The sequence below is a fragment of the Peromyscus leucopus genome, chromosome 16_21 (genome assembly GCF_004664715.2).
Source record: "Peromyscus leucopus breed LL Stock chromosome 16_21, UCI_PerLeu_2.1, whole genome shotgun sequence".
NCBI classification, from domain to species: Eukaryota; Metazoa; Chordata; class Mammalia; order Rodentia; family Cricetidae; genus Peromyscus; species Peromyscus leucopus.
The window spans coordinates 69,129,663-69,153,533 of NC_051084.1; the positions used below are offsets into that span (position 1 = coordinate 69,129,663).

Genomic DNA, 23,871 nt, shown 5'->3' on the forward strand with positions numbered 1-23,871 from the left:
TTTTGTTAAGAACGTGTATACAGATATTTGTGTTTTCTTTCAATTTCTTTATCATAACATCAATTAAGAGAATACTAATAGGATGTCCCCCCAAGGGACACTGCCACCTGTTCTTAAATTTATAATGTATTTTTGGTTGTATGAGGGACAGTTTTATCAAGTTAGGTGTAATTATGACCTGATTAAATATATAATGCATTTGTGATTGTATGTGGGATAGTTATGTTTAGGCATTTATTATGACCTGGTTGTTGTTTTCGTTTGGAAATTAATCATGACATAAGGAGATATGATTGTGTGTCAAGTTGACAAGAGATGGACTTGTAATGGCTATTCTTGGTTGTCAGCTATATCTGGAATGAACTATAATCCAGAAATGGAGGGCACACCTGTGAGAGATTTTCTGCTTGGTTTGAAGTGGATGAATCCACTTCTCATCCAAACCTTTGAGGTAGGAAAACACACCTCTGATCCAGATCTTGAGGTAGGAAGGCACACCTTTAATATGAGCCATATCTTCTGCTGGAAGTCTATATAAGGACATAGAAGGAAGCTTTTGCTCTTTGCCTGCTTGTCCTCACCTTGCTAGCCCATCCATTCTTTCACTGGCATTGGAGCCTACTTCTCTGGGATTAGAGCATATGCAGAAGACCAGCTAAAACATCCAACTTTGTGGGACTGAGAGAGAGTGAGATTCATTCCATAAGCTCTCTTGACTCTAGAGAACCCTGGCTAACACAAGGACTAAATTTTAAGGTGTGATCTTTTACAGGTACAGCCATTCTGTTTGTCTTCCTTCTCAAAGTCTTCAAGCCTTTGCCAACTTTTCAGAAGGAAAAATTAAGTGGTACAGATTCAGGCTATCCCTATAGTATACCATGCCTTGACCAGTTCTTTACCAGTGGCCACCTAAATCAACATGTTGTGTTTTTTTTTCTTTAATAAAACAAAAAGGAGGAACTGTGGGAGTGCATATAAAAAATATATTCTAAGAGATTGGAACTTTTGCTGGACCTCAAAGCCAGAGTTAACAATACACTTTGAGGTTACTTAAGACTGCTATCCTACTGTGTGCTCAGCCTGTTTAGTCTGCCTTTAAGAGAACAATGTAAAAGCCAACTTTACTTGCCTTGGATTTCCATGTGATCAGTTTTTGATTTTTTTGTTATGTTTTGTTGGTTTTTTTGTTTGTTTTTAGTTTGGGGATGGGTTTGTTGTTTTTGAGACTAGGTCTCTATGTAGTCCTGGGTGTCTTGTCACTCACTATGTAGACCAGGCTGGCCTCCAACTCAAAGAGATCTTCCTGCCTCTGCTTCCCAAGTGCTGGGATTAAAGGCATGTACTACCATGCCCAGCCCATATGATCAATTTTTATAGGTTAAGTTAATACATAGCTGTAAACAGAGGCTGAGTTTTTTGTCCCACCTGTTCCCAAATACCCGGCAGCCACTTCCCAAATTACCACACAGAGGCTTATATTATAAATGTTCGGCCATTAGCTCAGGCTTATTACTAACTAGCTCTTACAACTTAACCCATTTCTATTAATTCATGTACTGCCCTAAGGCTCATAGCCTTTACCTCTATCCCATTTTGTATGTCTGATTTGTTCTCCATCTGACTCAAGACTCTCAACCCTGCCCTTTTTCATCCCCCCCCCCCTTAGTTTGGTTTGTCTGCCTAATCTTATCCTGCCTGGCCAAAACAGCTTTATTATTAACCAATTAGAGTAACACATTCCTAGCATACAGAAGGATCATCCCATGACATTTCCCCCTTTCTGTCTAATCAAAAAAGGTTTTAACTTTAACATAGTAAAATTACATATAAAAAAAGTTATCAAGCAAGAATTATAGTTATAATATCCAGTCTATTTTTATTTGACAAAATTAGAGAAAACATTCAATTACCATATTATATTATCTTCTTGAGTCTAAAGCTTTATCTCTAACTTACTCTGTCATAACTAAAAGAATTATAACTATGACTATCTAGTCTTCAACTCCATCAAAGACCCCAAAAGGATGAAATGTTACCTAATGACAGATGTTAGGCTGCCTGGACAGTCACCCAAGGTTTCTCTCTAACTTTGGGGCATCCATCTTCAGCTTGCAGGCCTAGAATATCTGACAGACTTATCTGTGAAGCAGGAATTTTGAAGTACTGTCCTACTTTGTCTTGGCAAAGTTCAGCAGTCACCTTTTGTGTTCTGCTTATCTAATTTGGACAGCATACTGTCAACAGTCAAGGCAAGGGCAGTGTCTTGCCCAGTGGCTAACTTTTGCCACAAAGAAAGTAAACTCCGGTGCTGCCAGGAGCAGATATCTCACTGTCATGAAAAGCCTTAGATTATTAAACATATTAAATGTCATATTCTGTAGGTCTTTGAAGTATTTGAAGACTATCTATCTAAATATATCTGTGTATAACTTGAAAACATATCTAACCTGACTATAAGTTTGACTATTATAGGTGACTATTCATTTGTATTTCTTAATTATACATTACATTTTTAATTGAGCTGTATAAACACAATACCTTAAACAGAAGTAGAAATGTACATACAATAACAGAAATAACTTTAAATTTTTATCAATAAACTAAAATCCATACCAGTGTTAATATGTAAGATTAACAGCTGTTTTTTGGATTAAAGTAGATTCAATAATCTACCCCCCTTTTTTTTTCATCATAATAATATATCCTTTTCCCCATCATTTCTGTAACATATCCTGCTTTCTTCTTTCAGAGATTGGCTATGACCATAACAATTTGTAACCAAACCCCCTAAACAAAGACAAACACCCATAATCCATTTTGGGGGTATGTAGGTGTAGTTTTTAGGCTACTTCTGGCTGATTGGGGGTGCTGGTAATCTTATAGGGAACCCGAGAAAATTTAGGATTATGGTTAAGTCCTGACTGGAGTATTCTGTGAGACTGGACTGGATCATCTTAGTCAGTAGCCTTGAAGCTGTTCTGGATGCTGGATCATCTGGGCCATCATATTCATTGGTGTCTCATCCTCTTGCTCTGGAAATATATAAACTTTTAAAGGTAACATACATCTCTGTATTAATACAAATATAAACTGCATTGTACATAAGCCAGTCAAACATAATATTTTTTTGTAGTTAGGAGTTCAGGAGGTCTTCCTCAATCAAACCTGACTTTTTTTAACCTAGAATGAATCCATAGCCTCTCAATTCCTGTGGAAAGAAAAACATAACCTCTTCCCCAAAGTAACATACCTTATGACTTAACTTTGGAATCAAGATTTTTTTAAATACATAGTTTGGTTTAATTAGTACCTTTTACAATCAAATGTCTCTTAGTAGTTACCATTTGCCCATTAATCGTCAAAATCTAAAGAAAATACAATAGAATATAGAATCCAGACTCTCTGTATATTTCCATCTTTACATGGCTTATAGTTTTGTTATTACTCTATTTCTTTTTTAAGGACTTTATTGTTTTTAAATTATTTTTTAAACATAGGACCGTCTCTTCCCCAAGCCTACACATATTTTTCAAACACACTGTGACCTGTTTAGAGGCCTTTTTGTCTGAATCGTCTTTACTGTGTATCTTTAACCCCTTTTGTCTGTGTGAGCAAAAGCCCTAAGCCCCTATGCACTCTGTACTGTGCCTTGTGTGAGACTGGTGGTCAGCCATGGTGCAGTTCAAGATGCACAGCGCAGCGCAGCCAGGGGACACGTCTCTGCACTGTGGCCCACATGGAAGACATGAACTAAGAAGCTGCTCTTGGCTCCATTTTTGTATGTCTAGAACCCCCCCCCCCTTCTTTTTAAGCTTTCTCAGGCTTTATGTGGATGAACATGCAGCACATTGGAGTGCCATATGTAAACGGAGGCTGAGCTTTTTGTCCTTCCTGTTCCCAAATACCTGGCAGCCACTTCCCAAATTACCACACAGAGGCTTATATTATAAATGTCCAGCCATTAGCTCGGGCTTATTACTAATTAGCTCTTACCACTTACCCCATTTCTATTAATCCATGTACTGCCCTGAGGCTCATAGCCTTTACCTCTATCCCATTTAATTTTGTATGTCTGACTCATTCTCCATCTGGCTCGAAACTCTCTCAACCCGCCCTTCTTCATCCCCCCCCCCCCCCCCGCAGTTTGGTTTTTCTGCCTAACTTTGTCCTGCCTGGCTACTGGCCCAAACAGCTTTATTATTAACCAATTAGAGCAATACACATTCACTGTGTACAGAAGGATCCCACAGCACACAGCTGTAATTTTGAGTTATCTACTCTTCCATGCTCCTGACCCAAGAATCATGCATGACTGTTTGTACATGTATTATGATAACCATTTGCTGGAAACAGCTAATAGGCTGAAAGCAATCTTATAAAATGAATATCCATAAATGTTGAAGATAACATTCAGATATTGCTTGATAGAAAAAGAAGTGACTTGGATACACAACATAAACAGTATGTGGAGAATGAGGCAGTTGTAGGGGATGATGGTTCAAAGACAAAGAGCACCTAATTTTGCCAGCAAACACGGGAGCAGTGGTTTTCAACCCTCCTAACACTGCGACCCTTTAAATACAGTTCTTCCTGTTGTGACCCCCCAACCATAACATTATTTTCATTGCTACTTCATAACTAATTTTGCTACTGTTATGAATCATAATGTAAATATCCGTGTTTTCTGATGGTCTTGGGTGACCCCTGTGAAAGGGTCACTCGACCCCCAAAGGGTTGTGAGCCACAGGTTGAGAACTGCTGCACTAGAGGTAAGAGTGCATGAAATGCACTCTTCCCCTCAATCTCCAAGAAGGACCCAACCCTGTGAACAACTTGTTTTCCAACTCTTGCTTTGCAGTCAAGAGAGAATCCATTTCTTTTTTTCAAAGATTTTTACTTTTTTTTTTTTTTTTAATGTGTATGGGTGTTTTGCCTGCATGTATGTCTGTGCACATTTGTGCAGTACTCAAGGAGGCCAGATGATAGCTTTGGATCCCCTAGAATTGAAGTTACATACTGTTGTGAGCCACCATGTGGGTGGGTGCTGGGACCAGAACCTGGGTCCTCTAGAAGATAAATCAGTGCTTGTAACAGCTGGGCCATCTCTCCAGCCCAGAACCCACTTTTCTTTTTTTATGCCATGGCAGCTCTAGAAGATAATATACTTTTCTTTTTCCTTTTTAGATTTACTCTTTTTATTTGATGCACATGATTGTTTTGCATGCATGTGTATTAGATGCCCTAGAACTGGAATTACAGACGGTTGTGAGCTAGCAGGTAGGTGCTGGGAACCAAACTCAGGTCCTCTATAAGAATGGTATACACTCTTAACTGCTGAGCCATCTCCCCAGCTCTTCTTTGCTTTTTTAAAGAACTTCCAAATTGATCTGACACAGAAACCCTTTTTCACATAATACCTATTGACATGCAAGAAACACAATTGGGAGAGTCCAGAAATTTGGAAAGACACTAGTGGTCTCCCTAACTTACAAAGGAAATCTGGAAAGACTCTAGTGGTCTTCCTAACTTACAAAGGAATTTTAGGCTACATCTTTCTCCATTTTGCCACCGTAATCACCTGGAACTGGATCTGACTAAATTGACATTTACTTACCTGAGGAAAATACCTAAAATATCTGTTTCTGTCTCACCTGTTGTTTTTGTTTGTTTGTTTGTTTGTTTTGTTTTGTTTTGTTTTACTATTTTCAATTTTATTTATTACTGGGGAGGGATGCTGCAGCCATAGCATATATGTGGAGGTCAGAAGAGAATTTCCAGGAGTTGGTTCTTCCCTTCCACAGTGGCTTCCAGAGATCAAAATCATGTCACTGGGCTTGCTCGGTAAGTGCTTTTACTGTTGAACCATGTTGCTAGCCCTCACCTATCTTTTAACACCAAGAGACTAAACAGAAAAAGACTAAAATTAGGGATGAAAGTCAACAGCAACATCAAGGCATAGTTAGGAAGAGTATTGTCACCACCCATAGTCCTCATAATCTCCCCCAAATAAGTGTACTCAATTTAAGACAAGCTCTCTAGCTCCATCCCCAACCCCCAGATTGGCATCCCTAGACCCTTCCTCTCATTTACTCATTAGCCGTCACTGGGCAAACTGCTGTCCTAGTATCTTTACTGCAAAATGAATTGCTTGCACCCTGCCATGGTAATTAATACCATATTGCAAAACATTCTTCAAGATTTATCTTTTATTTATGTGTATATGTGCGTGCATGTGTGTGCAACACGTGTGAGGATATCCGATGTGGCCAGAAGAAGTTGCTGGAGTTACAGGGGGTTGTGAGCCTCCCGACTTGGGTGCTGACAACTGTACTCTTGTCTTCTGGAAGAGCAGCAAGCACCCTTAACCGTGGAGCCATCTCCCCAGTCCCTGCAAAACAGTCTGAGTCACCTAATCTGGCTTGAGTTTCAGCTACCAGCCCTTCCATGTCGTGGTTCCAGTTGTAGTTTTTCTTTTTTCTCTTGAGTTCATCACTGTGGGTCTCATTTCTAGAGTTTCCTGTGCCCTGAGGTGGGACAGTGTTCCCAAAGAGAATCTGCTTTTCCTCAGGCCCTAGGGATTCAAGAGTCATTTGAATTCATTCTCTGTTTGGGACCAATATCCTAATCTGGTCATTAACACTAGACCCCGAAACCATATGTCTCACAGAGATTTTCTTTTTCACGTGCATCTACTTAGCCCCCAGACTTTTATGCCAACGATATCATAGGCCCTTTTCATCAGTGTGTATCACAGGCATCTAAAATCAGTTTGCCCAATGTTTGTTGCAAAATATTTGTTTAACTATGTAAAGATGGGTTGCTTTCTTACCTTGCCTGCCTAAGGCACCTGACTGGTCTAGTAAAAAGCTGAATGGCCAATAGCAAGGAAGGAGAGATAGGCAGAAATTCCAGGCAGGAAGAATAAATATGAGGAGGAATTTAGGCTCAGGGGAGAAAGAAAGGAGAAAGAAAAAGAGACACCAGGGCCAGACAGACAGACACAGAGGAAGCAGGAAAGTAGGACATACAAAACAAAAGAAAGGTTAAAAGCCCAGAGGCCAAACATAGATGAAGAGAAACAGGTTAAATTAAGTTAAAAGAGCTAGTGAGACAAGCCTAAGCTAAGGCCTGGCATTCATAATTAATAATAAGTTTCGGAGTCTTTATCTGGAAGCTGGTTGGTGGCCCAAAGAAAAGTCCAACTACAGATGTTGAACTTCTCCTGGAAAACCCATGAATTTCTTATTTCAGGAAATAGTACCAGATTGATGTTTGTGGGTATATAGGAAGCTTACTGAGCAATGGGTAAATAGGAGTTGAGATTTGGCTTACAAACAGTTTACTTGTACATCCCCCAGCTGTGCCCAATGAGAAGGAGGTATGTTTTGTTTCCTAGTTATACAATGGTGGGCTATGGGCTACACAGGGCCCTATCTCCCTGTGACCATTTTTCTCCCCTCACCCACAGCTAAATCATCCCAAAGGCTCCCTTAGGCCCTCCATCTCCTATGTCCTCTCTCTTATGGTCACATTAAGCTGCTGAATCTGGATAATATGAACACAGAATTCCGAGTTCTATTTGAAATTTCATTTAAAAAGAACTCATTTTAGTGCAGTTTTGCTCTAACCATCCATTCTGTCCTCATTTTCTAGCAGAAATCTCTGTTTTTACTCCAGTCTCTCACAGAGTTTACGGGGAGGAGCCTCAGCATACAGACACTCAAGGCAACAGTAGCCTCCCAGATACTTAGTGTGAGATCAGACCATCACTCTGCATTGGAAGGACACCAGCCATCTCTCTGACTTCCCTATCCTTTTCCAAATCCACTGGGAAGCTGGCCCATCAGGTCACTAAAAATTGCACCACCCATATCTGGCATATTCCTCAGTCAAGGTGGAGGCGTTCATGTGTTCAAATATATTGTCTGGATTGTCCAATAAAGCAAGAAGAGTCTCTGAAGAGCTGCTGCATGGCCTTGGGAGCAAAACTCTAAAATACTTTGCCATGTCAATTCTGTAAACAGTGCCACCACGGACCTAACTTTTGGGAGCCAAATGTTCAAGGTCAAAGGAAACAGTCCAACCAAACTAATCCTTCCCACCAAAAACTTGGAAAGTACTGTGGGATGCTATAGAATGTCCATAAATCTTTTATGGAGTTGTGGAGTTTAATGTTGCTATAGTTTGGATATGACTTGGTCCCTGTAGTGATTGGTCATATTGTGGTGATAGATTTAGAAGATTGTCTGTTTCTGAGGATGTTTCCAGAGATATTTAAGAGAGGAGAGAAACCCACCCTGCATGTGAGCAATATCATCCCATGGGCTAGAGTCATAGGTAAAATAAAAATGAGAAATCCAGTTGAGCACAAGCGTTTCTCTCTCTCTCTCTCTCTCTCTCTCTCTCTCTCTCTCTCTCTCTCTCTCTCCCTCTCTCTCTCCCTCTCTCTCTCCCTCTCTCTCTCCCTCTCCCTCTCCCTCTCCCTCTCCCTCTCTTCCTCCCTCCTCTCTCTCTGTTTTCCCAGTTGTAGATACAATATGACCAACTGCTTTATAGTACTGTTGCCGTACCTTCCCTGACATGATAAGACTATATTCCTTCAAACTGTAAGCCAAAATAAGCCTTAAGTTGCTTCATCTGATACAGCAATAAGAAATGAAACTAATACAGACACAAAGACATGGAAAATTGACTAGAGGCTTGCATCACCACCACCCGGCACTTGGGAGGCAGAGGCAGATGGATCTCTGAGTTGGAGGCCAGCCTGGTCTACAGAGTTGAGTTCCAGGACAGCCAGGAAACACAGAAAATCCCTGTCTTAAGGAAGGAAGGAAGGAAGGAAGGAAGGAAGGAAGGAAGGAAGGAAGGAAGGAAGGAAGGAAGGAAGGAAGGAAGGAAGGAAGGAAGGAAGGAAATTTTATAGGACGTTGACAGTGCAAGGTATAAAGGGAAGCAATTTAGTGGGAACTGTCCATGTAAAAGGTAATTCTGAAGCCGGGCGTTGGTGGCGCACACCTTTAATCCCAGCACTCGGGAGGCAGAGCCAGGCGGATCTCTATGAGTTCGAGGCCGGCCTGGGCTACCAAGTGAGTGAGCTCCAGGAAAGGCGCAAAGCTACACAAAGAAACCCTGTCTCGGGAGAAAAAAAAAAAAAAAGGTAATTCTGGTCTCTTCTCAAGGGGTCTTTAAGGAGGAGATTAGATCCTTTAGGAGGGGAGCATCAGGGAAGAAAGTGGGTCACTGGAGCAGACCTCCTGGCTTTATGCTCTGGTCCTTCTTCCTGCTCACATTTGGACTGTGGGTACAGTGTGAGTAGCCAGCCTCCTGCTCCCACCACAGTGCCTTCCCTGCCTGCTGCCATGTCTTCTCCACTGTGGCTGACTGGATCCCTCCAGCACTGTGAGCCAAATAACCCTTTTTCCCTTAGAAAGTGGCAAGAAGGCAGTGCCTCACCAAATACCAAATCCACCAGCAGCTTGGCCTTGGATTTCCCAGCCTCTAGAACTATGAAAAGGAAGTTCCTTTTGTTTATAAACCATCCAATCTCTAGTATTCTGTCGTAGCAGTCTGAGGAATTTACCTGTTACCACTGACCTATGAGCATTCTTGAGAAAACAAATGTATCTGAGTAAAACCAAATGTGAACTGTATATAATTACTGTCAGTGCCAAATACCTTGCATTGGAAATTTGCATACCCTGGGTAGAAAATACCCACCACTTCACGAGACACACACTTGAGGTATGAGGTCTGAAGGTGTAAAGGATTATGATGTGTATCACTAGCTCTCAAGTGGGTCAGAAACCAGTAAGAGAGAAAGGGAGAGGGAGAGAGAACTGGAATAAATGCTGTCGATGGTAGAATCTAGATGAAAGATATGCTGGTGTCTACTTTATGGTTGGTGCAACTTCTCTACACATTTTGCAAGTTTTCACAGTTGACAGTTAAACAAGGCAAATCATAGTGATCCCTCACTAGAGTCAGATAACTGGTTTAGGACAATGCCAAAAACAAAGACTAGAAAAACCCAGCAATGGCAGAGGCTGGCTGGAGGTCAGTCAGTGCATGCTTGGGGGCTCATTTCTGCTCAGGGATGTCTTGGAAAGTTTGAAGCACCTGTGGATAGAGGTACAGCATTAAAGAGTGTGTTCCCTTACAAGCCCAACAGCTCTAAACCAATACATTCAATGCTCAATGCATGGTGTGGGGACCTCTGCCCAGAGGACCCCTTGAGGCAGAACACCCACTCCAGGAGAGGCTCTGCCATCTCTGAGCTCCAAATGAAGCCTCCCAAAAGACTGTTCTTCTGAACTCCAGGTTTTATCATTTTTTGAGATTTCTTGAACCTACCAGAGGAGAAAAAACTGTGTAGAAAGGGTGGTGGTGGCTGCCAGTTGTCCAGCTCCTCGACTTCTTTGATCTCATTCTTCAAGTTGTTGGCCTTCTCCTTCTCCCAGAAAGGCAAGCTGGAGGAAAAACACAATCCTGATGAGTTTGAGTGTATGCCATGTTAAATTTACAAACACCACCAATAGATAAGGCACTACATGCCCACAAAATTAAGGAGGCCTCCACATCAGGGGGCTGGGGAGATAGATCATTGAGTAAAGTGTAGTCAGACTTTCCTTTGGGCCACCAGCTCACAGATAATGAAATGGAGGCTTGATAATTATAAAAGTGCAGCCTTAGCTTCGGCTTGTCCCACTAGCCCTTACAACTTAAATTCGCCAGCTTTTTTTAATCTATGTTTTACCATGTGGCTTTTTACCTTTCTTTCATTCTGTATATCCAACTCTCTCCATGTCTCATTGACATCTCCTCTGTGCCTTGACTATCTCCTATTTCCTCTCTCTGCCCAGAAGTCCTGCTAATACTTCCTGCCTAGCTATTGGCTATTCAGCTCTTTATTAAACCAATCAATAGCAATATTCTTCACACAGTGCACAAATATCCCACAACATTTCCCTCTTTTGTCTAAATAAAAAGGAAAGGTTTTAACTCTAGCCTAGTAAAACTATATACAATAAGAACAATTATCAAGTAAGAATTACATTCACAATGTTTAGTACATATATGTATTTGGCAAATTCAGAGACATTATTGTATTATCTATCCTATATTGAGTCCAAAGTTTTATACCTAAACCATTTTCTATTGTAACTTGTATTACCATCCTAAAAATGTATTTTTAGACCTAAAAACATCTTAGATAAACAACTTAAGCTGTTATGTTTCTCAACCTTATAAACTTTTTATCTCTTATGTAAGTTTTTTTTTTCTGAATTTGGTAACACTGAAAACTGTATACTATCTAGTCTTCAATCCCTATCAGAGAACCAAGAAGGATATAATAGTACCTGAGTAAACAGGAAGTACAGAACAAGCAACTTCCAAAACTATAGAAATGACAGAAACAGCTGTGTGCCTAGTCAGTCACATATACAGAAAGGTCCCTCTGTAATGTTGGGGCATCCACCCTTGGCCTACACGCCTAGAATATCTGACTTTCTTGTGAAGCAGGAATTTTGAAGGACTGTCCTACCTTGTCTTGGCAAAGTTCAGCAGCTGCCTTCTTTTGTGCCCTGCTTGTCCAATTTGGACAGCATATTGTCAGCATTTGAGTCAAGGGCAATTTCTTGCCCAAATGGCTAGCTTTTGCCACAAAGAATTCAAACTCTATATGGAGGTTCTTTGATGCCCATCATCCTTTTTTAAGTAAATTGGTGCTGCCAGGAGCAGACATGTCTCATTGTCATGAAAAGCCTTCTATTATTAAAACATCTTAAATGCCATATTCTGCAGGTCTATGAAGTGTTTGAAGACCATATGTCTATAGAAAATATATCTATTTGACCTTGAAAATATACCTAACATGGTCACAAATTTGATTGTTAGATGACTAACTACTAACCTATATTTCTCTAATTATCCTAAATAGTTTGTAATAATAAGTTTGAAGGACTAGAAATTTACATTACCTTTTTAAATGAGCTGCATATGTACAATACTTTAAACAAGAGTAGAAACATACATACAGTATAACAAAAATAACCTTAAATTTGTATCAATATACAAAAACTCATACTAATGTAAAATATTTGAGACAAGTTCAAAAGCAGACTCAACAATCCACCCTCTTATCCTAGCATTTCTGTATTATAACCCCCTTTTTCCTTTTAGAAGGAGATCCTTGAATTTAATCTCCTTTGTTCAGCTTCTTATCTGACCATGACCAGCAACTGGTAACCAACCCCCCCTCTAAACAATGATAAACATCCACAATCCATTGCATGACCAAAAACTAACCACTCCACCTCTTGGGAATGTGGGTTTGTGTAGACTGCTTCCTGCTATCTGGGAGTGACAGCATCTTTAGGGAACCCTGAGAAAATTGGGATAATGGTCAAGTCCTGGGAAAGCTGGCTTGTCCAGTCTCTATGTAATGGGCTTATCTGAAGTTCTGACTGGATAGTCTACGAGGCTAGACCATCTCAGCCAGCAGCTTTGAAGTTGTTCTGGATACAGAATTTTGAGGAAACTTCAACAGAGGCATTCTGAGAGCTGGATCACTAGGGCTACTTGTCTTTATTGGTTCTAGTTCTTTTTTTCTGACACATAAACTTTTAAAGGATATAGATGATAGACAGATAGATAGATAGATAGATAGATAGATAGATAGATATCTCACAATAGTAAAGTGATTGCCATGCAGCCACAAGGACCTGAGTTCAATCCTCAGAACCCACATAACAAAGCAGGATGTGGTGGTGTCTACTTGTAATCCCAGCACTGGGGAGGCAGATAGAGGCAGATCCTAGTGGCTAGCCACTAGGCCAGCCAGCCTAGCCCAATCAGCAAACTACAGGGCAGTAGAGAGCCCCTGTCTCAAAATAAAAATATGGCCAACACCTAAGGTTGACTTCTAATCTTCACATGTACACGTTCAAATATAAGCACACGCACGCGCGCGCGCACACACACATATGCACGCACAGATGAAATAAGTAAATTATATATAAATAAGTATTTTAAATATATATGTAAATATATATATTTAAAAAGGCAGACCTAAATACAAAGTGATTCAAAAGCAAAAGAATGACAAGATATATCAGCTAAATGCAAATGAAACAGAATGAGAAGTGTAATCTTAATATTTATAGATGTGGATAATGAGAGTAATGCAATTGTATAAAACCCATTCATCCAATGACATGGGAAATAAAAGGCCACCTGCAAATTTTGTTTCATAATTGAAATAGACAATCCAAGCAGACAAAAGCACAATGTTCTCAACAAGCCAGAGATAAGTCATTAGAGAAGCTGCAAGGTACAGAAACAGCAGGGCAAAGCTGTGGGAAGGAGGAGCTGCATAGAAAATGAGCTTCCAAAATGTATGCAGCAGTCCCCTTGAGCTTTGCTGGATGTTAGGACATGCATGCATAGGGCAGGATGCCATAGAACAATAAATTAGTCTATTGTGAGCTGTGCTGGATAGTTTTATGTCAACTTGACACAAGCAAACATCATCGGAGAACAGGGAACCTCAATTAAGAAGATGTCTTCATAAGATTGGTTGTAGGCAGGCCTGTAAGGTATTTTCTTAATTGGTGACTGATAGGGGAGGGCCCCCAGGGCATTCTTGTTGGTGCCATCCCTAGGCCAGTGGTCCTGGGTTCTATAAGAAAGCAAACTGAGCAAGCCAGTAAACAGCTCCCCTCCATGGCCTCTGCATCAGCTCCTGCCTCCATGATTTTGCCCTGACTTCCTTTGGTGATGAACAGTGATATGGAAGTATAAGCTGAATAAACCCTCTAAGATATGAGCTGAATTCTTTCCATCTTTCACAGAAGACTGAAAAATCCTTCTATATCCCACCAACTAAGTTGAAGACTCTTCATTGATTACTCCAAGCATTTTGTAGAGACTCCAAAGGGAATGGTTAGTTACTCTAAACTATCCTTAGAAAAGTCCTAACAATAGTCAAAACATACTCAAAAGCATCACCACTTCAAAAACTAAATATCAAAATATCATACCAAATTGCAAATGATTGTCAGAATAGAGATGAACATTCTTTAAAAGATAACAAAACCCAGATACTGAACACCATAAAATCACAATGTTCTATATCCAAACAAAAATTACTAGTCTTGCCAAGAATCAGGAAACTGTGATCAATAATAAGATGAAAAAATCAGTCAGTAACAACAGACCCAGCAATGACAGAAATCATTTATCGAACAAAAATACCAACACAACTATGATAACTATTCTGAAGTATTTAAGGAAAACAAGTGAATCAATAAAAGATATAAAAAATCAGATGGGGAGCCAGTCAGATAGCTCAGTCGATAAGGGCACTTGCCTTTAACAACTGTGACAGCCCAAGTTCCATCCCCAGGACCCACACATACATACACACAATAAATAATGTAAAAAGTCACACAGAACTTCTAGAAATTAAAAATGTTAAGCCAGGTATGGTGGTGCATAATCCCAGCACTCAGGAGACAGAGGCAGGTGGGTCTCTGTGAGTGTGAGACCATCCTGGTCTACAAAGAGAGTTCCAGGACAGTCAAGGCTGCACAGAGAAACCCTGACTCGAAAAACCAAAACCAAAAAAAAGTACCAGTGACAGAAGGAGGTGTAGCTCAGTTGGTAGAGTGCTGTTTTAGCATGCACTGTGGCTTGATCCGCAGCACCACATAAACCAGGTATGACAATGTCTGTAACCCCAGCACTTGGAAGGTGCAAGCAGGAAGACCAAAAATTCAAGGTCAGGCTGGAGAGATGGCTCAGCTGTTAAAGGCTAGGCTCACAACTGAAAATGCAAGGTCATCCTTGGCTACATAGTGAGTTTAAGGTCAGCCTGATCTACATGAGACCCTGTCAAAGAAGAGGGAAAAAAAACCAATAGTCTCTAGATAAGATTTTCAACTGCATAGAGACACAATTTCAATATAGTATTAGCTAGAGCAATAAGACAACAAAAGATCAAAGGGATAGAAATTGCAAAGGAAGAAGTCAAATTTCCACTATTTGCAGACAATATGATAGTATACATAAGTGACCCCAAAAATTCTACCAGGGAACTCCTACAGCTGATAAACTCCTTCAGTAAAGTGGCAGGGTACAAGATCAACTCAAAAAAATCAGTAGCCCTAATATAAATGATAAAAGGGCTGAGAAAGAAGTCAGAGAAACATCACCCTTTACAATAGCCACAAGTAATATAAAATACCTTGGGGTAACACTAACTAAACAAGTGAAGGACCTGTATGATAAGAACTTTAAGTCTCCGGGCGAGGGTGGTGCACGCCTTTAATCCCAGCACTCGGGAGGCAGAGCCAGGCGGATCTTTGTGAGTTCGAGGCCAGCCTGGTCTACAGAGCGAGATCCAGGAAAGGCGCAAAGCTACACAGAGAAACCCTGTCTCGAAAAACCAAAAAAAAAAAAAAAACTTTAAGTCTCTGAAGAAAGAAATTGAAGAAGATATCAGAAAATGGAAAAATCTCCCATGCTCATGGATAGGTAGGATTAACATAGTAAAAATGGCAATCTTATCAAAAGCAATCTACAGATTCAATGCAATCCCCATCAAAATGCCAACACAATTCTTCACAGACTTGGAAAGAACAATACTCAACTTCATATGGAAAAACAAAAGACCCAGGATAGCTAAAAGAATCCTGTATAATAAAGCAACCCCTGGAGGCATCACCATCCCTGATCTCAAGCTCTACTATAGAGCTATGGTAATAAAAACAGCTTGGTACTGGTATAAAAACCAACATACAGACCAATAGAATCAAATTGAAGACCCTGACATTAATCCACACACATATAAACACCTGATTTTTGACAAAGAAGCCAAAACTATACAATGGAAAAAAAGAAAGTGTCTTCAACAAGTGGTGCTGGCATAACTGGATGTCAACATATAGAAGATTGCAAATAGATCCATTCTGTCACCATGCACAAAACTCAAGTCCAAGTAGATCAAAGACCTCAGCATAAATCCAGTTACACTGAACTTGATAGAAGAGAAAGTAGGAAGTACTCTTGAATGCATTGGCACAGGAGACCACTTCCTAAATATAACACCAGTAGCACAGACACTGAGAGCAACAGTCAATCAATGGGACCTCTTGAAACTGAAAGCTTGGGTAGGGCAAAAGACACAGTCAATAAGACAAAAAGACAGCCTACAGAATGGGAAAAGATCTTCACCAACCCCACATCTGACAGAAGACTGATCTCCAAAGTATATAAAGAACTCAAGAAACTAGACATCAAAATACTGACCAATCCAATTTAAAAAATGGGCTACAGACTTAAACAGAGAATTCTCAAAAGAAGAATCTCAAATGGCTGAAAGACATTTAAGGAAATGCTCAACATCCTTAGTCATCAGAGAAATACAAATCAAAATGACTCTGAGATACCACCTTACACCTGTCAGAATGGCTATGATCAAAAACACTAATGACGGTCTATGTTCAAGAGGATGTGGAGCAAAGGGAACACTCCTCCACTGTTGGTAGGAATGCAAACTTGTACAACCACTGTGGAAATCAGTATGGCAGTTTCTCAGAAAATTGGTAATTGATCTTCCTCAAGACCTAGCCATACCACTCTTAGATATATACCCAAGGAATGCTCAATCATACCACAAAGATACATGCTCAACTATGTTCATAGCAACATTATTCATAATAGCCAGAAACTAGAAACAACCTAGATGCCCGTCAATTGAAGAATGGATTAAGAAAATGTGGTACATATACACACTGGAGTACTACTCAGCAGAGAAAAGTATTTAACTATTAGGATAAGAATTTATACTAGATCAATCTGATGAAAGAATATGCTGGATATACTTTCAGGAGGGGAGGATAAAATTTTTTTAGAGTATGAATTAGCCTATAGAAAAATGTCTGATGTAAATCAAACAGTGAAGAGGAATAAGAATAGGAATCTCACTTACACAACTTAAGTAAAACATAGCTCTCTGAACAGATGAAGATAGGTTTCTTCTGTATCCCAGAATCTAATCAATATTTATATGTATAATTCAGCTATTATTTGGCTTAAAAGGGCTTATTAGGAAATGTTATCATATTTATTTTCTACAGAGAAAATATTTTCCTGTTTCAAATAACCCTGAACTTTTAAATTATAACCTGTTTTTATGTTCAAAATATCTGTGTATTATTTCTCCTGCAGTTGTACATAAAATGTTTTTACATTCAAAAAAGGACAAATACTATAGAATGGTATTACATGAAATATATGAAATATACAAATTCATAGAGACAGAAAGATTAGATGTTATCTCAAGATGGAGAAGAAAGGAATATAGAGCAATGATTTCCTAAGTACAGAGTTTCTGTTTTGTGTGATGGAAAAACCCCACAAACGGACAGTAGTATCAAGGCATAATATCATGAATGTAATAAATCATATCATAAATATAGATATTGAATGAATACGGAGAATGTAATCAATGAATACCACAAATGTAATTAATATCATGCGTGTAATTAATTAATATAATGAGTGTAATTAATATCTTGAATGTAATTTATGCCACTGAATTGTGAACTTAAAAATGGTTACAATTGCAAATACTATATTCATTTAAAAAAATAAGGTGGAATGTAATCACCATACATTATATGTGTGTATGAAATTGAAGACAGCAATGTTCTAAAATAGAAAGTGGTGATGGTGTCATGGGCCTATGAGGATGCTGAACTAAAGTCTATCAAATTGTGCAAAGAGGCAAATTGTATACTATGTAAATTATTTGTCAATAAAGATTTTATAAAACATTAAAAAAAAAAAAAAGATTTTCGACTACTTGTGTCCTGAGGGAGTAGGGGACTAAATCTAAGAAACAGTAAGTAGTATTTCCAGCAACAGCTCCTGAAATGGGAGCCCTTTTGTCTCCTGATTTGTAGATTGCCCTCAGTACAAACAAGCACCTAGTCTACAGTGGTTTGTTCTTTGAAAGTACAATCCCAGCACTCGGGAGGCAAGGCAAGCAGATCTCTGTGAGTTCCAGGACAGCCTGGTCTACAAAGTGAGATCCAGGACAGCCAGGGCTATACAGAGAAACCATGTCTGGAAAAACCAAAATAAATACAATGTAATAGGTTAGAAAAACCAAACTGCTTGGTATTTTATGATTTATACATACAGATATATTTGCATATATTTACAAAAAACTAAAATAGTTGGGTAGAATGGTAAGATTAGGCAGTTGCTGGTATTTTGAGTATTCTAGAATAGCGTTTATAAAAAAGAAAGTACAGACATGAGGAGCCTAATTATATGTTATAAGGAATAATGAAGTATAATGAAGGCATTAGAGGTGCCAAGTTTAGAATCAAAGGTTTTTATTTCCACCGAGCTCTGAGGTTGGGTACTCCCACGGAATCTCGACATGTGAGACTCGGGAACATGTGCCTACCTCACCATACTTACATGAGACTATATTCGAAAAGAGAGAGTGAGGAGAGGTAAATGTATGAGGTTCAGACTGGGGCAGAGCAAAAGTGTGAAATCAGGGCTGGAGAGATGGTTCACAGTAGTTAACACTGGCTGCTCTTGCAGAAGACCCTGCTTTGATTCCCAGCACCCACATAGTGGCTTGAAATTCAGTTCTAAGGAATTCAAAACCCTCTTCTGGTATCACTGGGTACTGGGCACACACATGGTACACAGATATACATGCAGGCAAAACACCCACACACATAATTTTTAATTTAAAAAATATTTAATTCTATAAGCATGAAATTCGGGCCACTGATGGCTCAGTAAGTAACGACCTCTGCTGCCAAGCATGAAAATCTGAGTTCAGTCCTCGAGACCCTATACATAGCAGGAAAGAACCAATTCCCTCACACATGGCATGTGTGCCTCCATGCACGCATATCTTTTTTTTTTTAATCTTAGTATAAAAACAGAGAGATTGTCCTTCCCTTAAATATAGGGGTGTTCTATTGGGTTTCTCTTTGGTTTTGAAGCTCTAACTGAGTTCCCAGTTACAATCATTAAACATGTGTTTTTCTCTCCCAGAACACTCAAATGTTATGATAATACTCTGGAAACGGGGTGTTATCAGCCCCTTTGCTCCATGTTGACTCCCCTCCCATGCATACTCAAGCACACAGTGGCATCTGGCAGTTAGCTAGTGTCCTGTGTAGAATTTGTCCCCCTCTCCTTGCCAGATGCCACGGACACTTGACCTCTGTGTCCATCTTATATACTGCACTGCCCCCGCTGCTGGGACACAAAGGGTCCCCATGGTTCGACGTTCTACAGGCTCCTCCATGGGAGAAAAGGATGTCATTTTCTCAGAGATAGTATCATAGAAACTTGGTGAGGAAACTCACTTGGGAATTTGTGGAAGTGGCTCCAATGGGATAAATGTATCGAATTTTTTCTCATAAGGAACCCTGAAAGAGAACAATAAAAACAACCATAAAATGGCAATGACCACTTTAAGCATGGAGAGCAACACATCATCATTCCCAAACTATGATACCTACTTTCTGGTATCAGTTGTCACATGTGGGCTTCAAAACTGGACAGGGAATAATGTTTAATTTTTTTGTTGTGTTTCATCAAGATCATTGACTCTCGGGTGACTGGTTTTCTAGCTATTTTCAATATAATATAACTACTGTTTTCCTTTTAGTTGGATGACTCTTCTCTTTGATCGTATTTTCCCAAGTTCACCTCCACATTTAACGCCATGCTGTGTACTAGTCACTAACAGTCAGACTGGGTAGGAAAGCTCCGAAGCCTTCAAGTATGTGGTAATAGAAATCAGACCAATAAACAACTACTTCTTTCTTGTTCTATCAGCTTTTAAAAGTACAGTATAATGGGTTTCAAGACATTTCTAGCCAGGCGATGGTGGCGCACGCCTTTAATCCCAGCACTTGGGAGGCAGAGGCAGGCAGATCTCTGTGAGTTCGAGGCCAGCCTGGTCTCCAAAGTGAGTTCCAGGAAAGGCGCAAAGCTACACAGAGAAACTCTGTCTCGAAAAACCAAAAAAAAAAAAAAAAAAAAAAAAAAAAAAAAAAAAAAGACATTTCTATACATGTGTATCATTGGAGTTGGCTCATATTCAACTCTCTATTCCCCTTCTTGCCCCCTCCCTCCCCACTGTTCCTCTTCCTTCCCCCACCCAGTGATGCACTATACATACATACATATATACATATGTATAGATAGATAGATAGATAGATAGATAGATAGATAGATAGATAGATAGCTTCTTTAAAGTAGAGTGTCCTTTTTGTTGTATTGGGAGTTGAAATGAAGGCCTTGCCTATGTCCGCACCACCAGTAAGCTATATCCCAGTCCTTCTTGTATCTCTTATCCTGTCAATTCCACAGTGTGTATAGGCACAAATGAACTAAATAAGAACTTTTTAACGAATTTTTCACTCTATCACATCTTATGTGATCCACCCCTTCAAAAATAATTTCTATGCAAGGACTAGGGAGATGGTTCAGTGGGTATGAGACTTGCTACAAAAGCAACAGGACCTGAGTTTCAAATACCCAGAACCCACATAAAAGCCAGGCACAATTGTGTGTGCGTGTGACCCCAGTGTTAGGGGGCAGAGACAGGCAGATCCCAGGAGATCACTGGCCAGCTGGCCTGGCCAAAATGTCCAGCTTTGGGTTCAGTCAGAGAGGGCTAGTCTAAAAGCATAAGGTGGGGACAGCAGAGGAAAATATTCAATGTCCTCTGGCCGCCACACACACATGTGAGTGTGCATGCTTGCACAAATAGTTGCTTATAACACACATCAAAATACATAAATACATAAATAACAACAATAATTTACATACAGCAGAAGAGACTCGATCCCTTTACAGTCCCTAAAGTTCCTCTGGAACAAGTATGCACTCACAGTGAAAAGTTGACAGGTGGAAGAGTTGCCCCTGCTTTGAAGAACTCTTTACTCTGCTCTGGGAGCATGTACGGATTATCCCCTGGTGTTAACTTTGGAATTCCATTTCTGGGATCAATATCTGTGGGAAACGTTTGAAAACATCACATGGAAGGCAGAAGCCAATGCCCTTTTGCTGTGAGCAAGCAACAAGACAGTGAACGTCAAGTATCTTCGTGTTTATTGAGAGACGGAGTTCTCGTTACCCTGCCTTAGGAAAGTTGAGTTCACTGCACTGGGTTATCAGACATGACCATTGTAAAACATGGAGGGCTGGGGAAGCGGGAGTGGAAAGAAGGTCAGAGCCAGAGGGTAGGAGGAAGGTTGTGAAATACCGTCCCCTGGAGGTGGTATGGCTGTGGCTCATGCACTCACAGCAGCTGGCAACATCTGCACAAGATCAGGCCAGTTAAAATTTCACATGAGTCGGAGCAGCTTGAGGCCTTAGAGCTGAGGACCTATTGGAAGCAGATAGCTGCAGGAAGAGGGAGAGTCACTTTTATTTAAGAGTATGGCCTCTGGCGGTTCCCCACACCCGTGGATGACCTCACACATATGGGCAGCCCCAGTTGAAGGTTAAAAAATAGCTAAATTTTTTTTTAACTTTTTAAAAAAAGGTTGGGAAGAAGATATAATGGAGGTCCAAGAGGATTGGAGGTGGGGAGTGAGGGGAAGGTATGGCCAAAACACACCATGTGCGTGTGTGAAATTTTCAAATAATAACTTAAAATTTTTTAAAAAAACATGGAGGGCTGGGAATCTAGCTCATGCAGCTAGCATGTAGGTTCAATTCCCAGCACCGTAAAAAAAATGCAAAGGAGTCGGGCGAATGCTTTTAAGCCCAGCTCAGAAGCAGAGGCAGGCAAATCTCTGTGAGTTCGAGGCCAGCCTGGCCTACAGAGTGAGTTCTAGAACAGTCAGGGCTACACAGAGAAACCCTGTCTCCAAAAACCCTAAACGAACAGAAAAAGTATTCTATCATTATAGATTATAAAACGTTACACACAAGCCAGATAGTGGTGGTCATGCCTTTAATCCGAGCACTCCAGAGTGAGTTCTAGGACAGCCAGGGCCACACAGAGAAACTCTGTCAAAAAAAAAAACAAAAACAAAACAAAAAGAAAAAAAAAACAACTATACACATTTGCTTGCTTGGTAGGTTTTTGTTTGTTTGTTTGTTTGTTTGTTTGATTCGTTGGTTGGTTTTGTTGGACATGCAAGACATGTAGCTTTTGTTTTGATCTTTTAACATTTTATTATTTTGTGTATATGAGTGTTTTGCCTGCGTGTCTGTCTATGTACCAGTGTGTGCAATGCCCTCAGAGGCCATGAGAGAGTCAGATCCTCTGGGACTAGAGTTACAGATGGCTGTGAGCCACCATGTGGGTGTTGAGGGACAAACCCAGGTCCTCTGAAAGAGTAACCAGTGCTCCTAACCATTGAGCCATCTCTCCAGCCCCTTGATTTTTTTCAATGTTTTTATTTATTCTTTAAGAATTTTAAACAATATATTTTAATCATATTCTTTCCCCTCCCCCAACTCCTTCTAGATTCTCCCTAACTTCATGTAATGTCTTTCTCTTAAACACACACACAGAGAGAGAGAGAGAGAGAGAGAGAGAGAGAGAGAGGAGGGAGGGAGGGAGGGAGGGAGGGAGGAGGGAGGGAGAGAGAGAGAGAGAGAGAGAGAGAGAGAGAGAGAGAGAGAGAGAGAGAGAGAGAGAGAAATCTAATTTGTGTTGGCTAAGCACTCCTGAGCATGGGCCTGCCCTGGCATGTGGCTGATACGCCCACTGTCACTCCATTGAAGAAAACTGATTTCCCCTCTCCCAGCCACCAGTTTCAGGCAGCTTCTTGGTGAGGGTGGGAATTATGCCCACCTCCGTGCTGGGGTCCTTGTCTGGCTTGAGCTTGTGCAGGTCACGTGCATGCTGCCTAGTCTTCTGTAAGTTCATATGTGCTTCTGCCCTGTAGTGTCAGGAACATGCTTCCTTTTGGAGACATCCACCACCTCTGGCTCTTACAGTTTTTCTGCCTCTTCTCCTGCATATATCACTGAGCCTTGAGATGGGGAGCATGATACAGACACCCCATTCAGACCTGATCACTCCCAAGTCTCTCTCTCTCTGCGCCTTGTCCAGTCGTGGGTCTGTGTGTTAACTTCCTTTCATTTCGAGAAGTTTCTCTAACGAAGACTGAGCCATGCACTAATCTGATGTTCTGGGTGGAACTCTGTTTGTCTGGGGACAGAGCTTCATGTGTCCCAGGCTGCCCTCGAACTCACTGTGTAGCTGAAGATGACCTCTAACGCCTAATCCTGATGACGACATCTCCCAACTGCTGAAATTACAGGCATGTGCTACCACATCTGATGTGTGCAGTGCAGGAAATAGAGCCAGGGCATGGTCCATGCTAGGCAAGCACTCTACCAACTGAGCACCATGTTATTCCATGATTTATATTTTCAAAACAGGAAAGTAATTATCACTAGGTATTGAACGTTAGGTATTTGCTAAACTCATCAAGTTCTGCTTATCATGGTGGTCCATCTGTATAACACTCTTGCTTCAATTCTAAATAACAAAAACAGTAAAATATTTGAGTGAGGAAAAAGTAAACTGTATACATTCTGGATCTCAATTAAATGTCATACATTTCCCTTTCTAAATGTACTTGGGTGTGTAGTATACGTACATGTATGTGTTTGTATATGTGCACATGAGTGCACATAGGTGCACAATATGCATGTGTGGTCTCGCACGTGGATGCCAAACATCAGTGCTGGATGTTTTCCTCAATTGCTCTCCACCTTATTTTTTTACTCAGTCTCTCACGGGTCCTCCTGTCTCAGCTTCCCCAGTTCCGGGGTTACAGGAAATGACCATTGCACCTC

The 23,871-nt window shown here is 40.4% G+C and overlaps 1 protein-coding gene across 4 annotated transcripts in view; it reads right to left on the reverse strand.

Annotated features, from left to right (window-relative positions):
- Positions 1–2,745: 2,745 nt before the first annotated feature.
- Positions 2,746–23,871, reverse strand: part of Spats1 (spermatogenesis associated serine rich 1) — a 38,611-nt gene continuing 17,485 nt past the window's right edge. For 2 of the 4 annotated variants that reach the window (XM_037199585.1, XM_028890706.2), the window contains exons 6-8: positions 20,940–21,060; positions 19,404–19,466; positions 9,870–10,466 (exon numbers count right to left, since the gene is read on the reverse strand). In XM_037199585.1, the coding sequence (XP_037055480.1) occupies positions 10,154–10,466; positions 19,404–19,466; positions 20,940–21,060 (497 nt within the window). In that variant the 3' untranslated portion in view covers positions 9,870–10,153. Of the gene's footprint in view, positions 3,033–9,869; positions 10,467–19,403; positions 19,467–20,939; positions 21,061–23,871 lie in introns of those variants that run through there. The other 2 variants (XM_037199586.1, XM_037199587.1) reach the window with 2 other exon arrangements.